The sequence below is a fragment of the Cyprinodon variegatus genome, unplaced genomic scaffold, assembly GCF_000732505.1.
Source record: "Cyprinodon variegatus isolate N-32 unplaced genomic scaffold, C_variegatus-1.0 Scaffold156, whole genome shotgun sequence".
NCBI classification, from domain to species: Eukaryota; Metazoa; Chordata; class Actinopteri; order Cyprinodontiformes; family Cyprinodontidae; genus Cyprinodon; species Cyprinodon variegatus.
Genome location: NW_015150609.1, coordinates 993,371 through 998,286, shown reverse-complemented (window position 1 = coordinate 998,286; position 4,916 = coordinate 993,371). Strand labels below are relative to the sequence as shown.

The 4,916-nt window shown below is 36.3% G+C and overlaps 1 protein-coding gene across 1 annotated transcript; it reads left to right on the top strand.

The window, feature by feature from the left end:
• Positions 1-437: 437 nt before the first annotated feature.
• psma4 (proteasome subunit alpha 4) lies at positions 438-4,395 on the top strand. Its single transcript, XM_015377522.1, has 9 exons — positions 438-548; positions 965-990; positions 1,073-1,115; positions 2,064-2,226; positions 2,331-2,408; positions 2,544-2,632; positions 3,381-3,511; positions 3,715-3,838; positions 4,036-4,395. Exons 2-9 carry the CDS (start codon positions 988-990, stop codon positions 4,188-4,190), a joined length of 786 nt encoding a protein of 261 aa, XP_015233008.1. The 5' UTR covers positions 438-548; positions 965-987; the 3' UTR covers positions 4,191-4,395.
• The last annotated feature ends 521 nt before the right edge of the window (positions 4,396-4,916 follow it).

Sequence of the window (4,916 nt, the reverse complement as noted above, 5' to 3'; positions counted from 1 at the left end):
GTAGCGAAGCTATTAGTTTAACTACATGTTCCAGTAGCTTGACCGTAGCGTCGCTGCTTTATTTATCAAGTAACTTTCCTGTAGTGACGTTATTGCTTTGATCAAGTAGTGACGTAGCGTCCACAAACGCTACAAAATCCAGGGCATAACTAAGAAATGAAACCAGGTTTTCTATTTTGAAACAACAATCAGCCACAAATCTACTGTAAATAGCAGTTTCAGCTGACGCTCTTATAAGTGGGGTATTAGCAGAGGCACACTCAGTAGGGTNTACGATGACCTAGAGTAAATTAAAATTATATGGGCAAATATGATTTAGTATTATGTTGGTTTAAGTTACACAGGGTTTTTTTTGGGGGGGGGGTGAAACGTTTCCTGTTTTCTTGCTTTACTCCATATCAGTTGGTGGCGGTAATGCACATTTCACAAGTTTGCCAACCGCCATAAAATCTCATAAGAAGAAGAAGAAGAAGAAGAAGAAGAAACAGCAAACTGAAAGTGCTTGTTCTCTGAGCACAAGTACGCCAACTTAAAGGCTTTAACTGAAGGTAAAATCAAGAACATTCCCAGCTTTGTGACTTGATTTGATCATTCTATAAAACACTAATGTCCTTTCTTTATTCATATAACGTTTGAGCTTTTGGCTTTTATGCATTTTAACGCGGTAAGCTAGCTAGCTAGCACATTAGCATGCTGTAAAAACGCAGATTCATTCTGCTGCTTAAGTTAGCTACATGGCTATCTGTCAGTAAATATTAGGGGACTTTTTAAGACTATATTAACTAATATACACCAGATTACACAAATGCAAATTTATTGTTTTACTATTAAAAAATGATGGAGTGCTACATGTTTGCTATTTCTACATCCGTGGTGTTGAATCATGTTGATGGATTTTTGTTCGTTCTTAAATGTTTTTTGTAGCCGATATCTGCTGCTTAAAGCTTCTCCTCTCCTTTTTCAGAAAACCAACAGCGACCAGGGAAAATGGTTTGTAATTGTCTTGCTTTTACTTTCAGTATTTTTGTGTGTAAAATATAATTAACCAGCTTTCACTTGTTTGTGTCAATAGTCACGCAGATATGACTCTCGGACAACCATCTTTTCACCTGAGGGTAAGTTCTCTTTCCTTTTGAAAGTTTTTATAATGCCTTTAATAAAAGGCTGAGATTGTAACTGTGCTGGATGATATTTTTATAGGTTTTGTTCTAAATCAGCTTAACCAATCAGAACAAATTAAGAAAAGAAAACTTTCAAATCCAATGGTCATTAATTACCTCTATGTAATGACTGCAACGGTTTATTTTGAGGCCCTATTTCTATTTACTCGTATATTTTCATACTAAATAAACCTTAAAATATAGTTATTTTTGCATTTTTTGTAAGATTTAATAAATATGTCTTAATACTAGGGCTGGGTATTTTCGTCAGTCCTGAATCGATTCGATTTTGATTCATAAAGTTCTAAATCGATTAATTTTGAATCAAACTGTTTTACAATAATGAAAGTGGTTCAACTGTGTTTCCAAAGACTCATGTATTTTGTTTTTTTCCTGTCACATTAAACACTAAGTGCAAACTTGTAAATCAGACAGTTTAAGCTTGAGATGTGAACAAAACTGTATCATAAGGGCAAACTTATGATACAGGCGTGACACAGCAGACATGCATGAGCTGCATTAACTTCAATACACAAACCATATTTGCAGCGTTGTCTGTAACAACTACGGGGTGTTTGCTGGTCAGCCTCCATTTATTAATGTCTTCATTCAACCTATTGGCTATATTTGCAGCTGTCTGGCTTAAAGTAATCTTGAGTGCATCTTTCCAGCTCATATGAATGTGAACGTCACGCACGTCACTATAAAACTAATTGATCGCATTCCCTAGACATCGATTCGGCAAAAATGTAAAGGAATCGATTCAAAATCGATTAAATCTATTTTTTTTTTTTTTTTTTTTTTACTCAGCCCTACTTAATACTAATTTACCAAATCTGATCCAGAAACCCTTAAAATTGCTTTGAGTATTTTTACTGTTAAAAAAAAAAATGTTTTCTTCAGGGCGTCTGTACCAGGTGGAATATGCAATGGAAGCAATCGGTCACGCTGGAACCTGCCTCGGGATTCTTGCGAACGATGGAGTGCTGTTAGCAGCAGAGAGACGCAATATCCATAAACTTCTAGATGAGGTTTTCTTCTCTGAGAAAATCTACAAGCTCAATGAGTAGGAAAAATACTCTCTGGTTGCCTTAAAGAAACATACATGAATCCAAAATTCTGTTCTTTCCATTAGTTGGAAGATTGCTAATTATCTGTTCATTATTTCAGGGATATGGCTTGCAGTGTTGCTGGGATCACTTCAGATGCAAATGTTCTCACAAATGAGCTTCGACTTATTGCACAGAGGTCAGTGTCAACCTAAAAATATACTTTTAAACTGCCAGGGTTTTCAGCTAATCTCCAACAGGGTGATGAGCTGAACTACCACTTTATAACTACTAAGGTTTGCCTAACCTAAATGAATGTTTAAATTATCTTCAGGTATTTATTGCAGTACCAGGAGCCCATTCCATGCGAGCAGCTTGTCACAGCTCTGTGTGACATAAAACAAGCCTACACGCAGTTTGGAGGTAAGATGTGCGCAGCAGCCTGCCTCAGGTTGCTGAAGTAGATATGTTGATCAGAGCTTAGTAATGTTTTTCTATGCAACTGGCAGGATCTCATTTAGGTACTTTAGGGCTGGATAATGAAGTCAAAACTGATAAAAAGTTTTGGTTGATCAAACACAATTTCGATATCAATATAAACTATATGAAAGTGTCTGAAAGGCTGTCAATAATGCCTCCAATAGAAGCCTGTACACACTTATAAAGATAATTTCTCAATGCCTATGAAACTCTTCCAATAAAACATTTTCAAAATAATAATAAAAACAAGCTGAACGGATGAAATGCATAATTAAGCAGATAATTATCTGTTTCCAACTTATTCTGCAATCAAAAAACAACTCATAGCTACCTCTGAAAAAACTAATTAAACGTCTTAATATCTAACTTTTGATCAACCGTATTGACACTAGTTCACAGCTCCCCCCTCTAGTCTAAGTTATGGTAGAATAGAATAGAATTCAACTTTATTGTCATTACAGTGTCACAAGTACAAAGCAACGAAATGTAGTTTGCATCTATACTGATGTTCTAGTTATTCAGTTATCTGCACATCACTTGGTGACAAAAGCTGAAACCATACATGTCAGAAGGGAGTGTAGAATTCATATCACAGTTATTTTTTATAAGGTTATGTAGCTGTACATATTGGTATGGAATATTTGTCCAGCCCTCGTTAGATGTGCTAGACTGAATCTTTTTGCCTCAACAGGTAAGAGGCCATTTGGAGTGTCTCTGCTGTACATGGGCTGGGACAAACACTACGGCTTCCAGTTATACCAGAGCGACCCCAGTGGTAACTATGGAGGCTGGAAGGCAACCTGTATTGGCAACAACAGTGCTGTAAGTCTGAAATGTCTGCAGTGACGTGTCTAGCCTTAATTAGACAGCGCTGATTATCAACGTTAGAGCAGTAGCTGTACATTTTAGAAGTCTGCTGTTTTCTGTTATAGTGTGAAGGTTACAGCAAATACTGCAGCTTTAAATCTTTACAGCTGATCTGTTACCCCAGGTGTTATTTCAATATGTTGATATCTTGGCTTCAGGCTGCTGTGTCCATGCTGAAGCAGGATTACAAAGAAGGAGAAATGACTCTGTCCTCTGCTCTGGCTTTGGCCGTCAAAGTCCTCAACAAAACAATGGATGTCAGCAAGCTTTCAGCAGAGAAAGGTGAGCTACAGAGGACATTTTCTCATAGTCTGTAATGGTTTTATTTTAAAACAAAATGTTGGATGTTTCTGTTTTGTTTGTTTTTTTGTCAGACTTTTCAACAGTAACAAAATTTATGAATTCTAAACCTGAAACTGTTAAATGTAGTGATGTTTTGCCAAGTATGACGTGGTTCTTTGTTGCCCTGACTTTTGCAGTTGAGATTGCCACCCTGACACGAGAAGATGGAAAAACAAAAATCAAGGTTCTGAAACAGAAAGAAGTCGAGGAACTTATCAAAAAACACGAGGCTGAAGAGGCCAAAGCTGAAAAAGACAAAAAGGAGAAGGAGCAGAAGGAGAAAGATAAATAAGAAAGCAAAGAATTTCCCTCGGTCGTTTCATCAAATCCTGTATTTTCTGTCTTTTACAATAAATGCTTGGAAATCAATAGATGTGTTCATCTTTGAGCTGTTTCCACCAGTGCATATGGACCCCCGGCTCACAGTTCAAGTGAACTCTTGTGAAAATGTTTTTTGTTTTTATATCAGGATATTGCTTATTCATTAAAAGATTACATAAAAAGTCCAACCGCATTGCCTGAGGTCTTGTAATAAACTGATTTAACATTTTGGCAATTTAACATTTTATATGGTGATTGTCCATCAGTTTTGATTCAAGTTTGATTTCACTGAAGTTAATTTGAATGAAATTATATTGGGCTTACATTCTCCCATAATTTTTTTTCAGCAGTGATCTTGTATAAAACAAATTTTGTCCACTTGTTTACCAAGTGTACCAGTAGGTGTGAAAGATTTAACGTTCTAACCTGGACATTTACACCCGGTTAAAACAGTTCAAAAAATAATATCCTTAGGAAAACAACTAGGAAGATCTAGTGAGCATATAACCTTCAAAGTTTTTTTAGGACGCGTTGAGAGGAAGATAACAGTGAAACAACAGTTTGGAAGTTTTTGTTTACATCAAGGCTTTCACTAAAGTTCATGCTCAGACATCCTCTCCTCTAATGCTTTTTGTTGTTTGTGTTTAACACCACTTGGTGGCGATAGTGTTCACATTATACTGCATTTGTGAATTCA

Excerpts from the sequence above, each read along its gene's own strand:
- psma4 (XM_015377522.1), top strand. Across the intron at positions 2,633-3,380 it reads AGCCTACACGCAGTTTGGAG|GTAAGAGGCCATTTGGAGTG; the intron begins GTAAGATGTGCG and ends TTGCCTCAACAG. Across the intron at positions 3,512-3,714 it reads GTATTGGCAACAACAGTGCT|GCTGCTGTGTCCATGCTGAA; the intron begins GTAAGTCTGAAA and ends TCTTGGCTTCAG.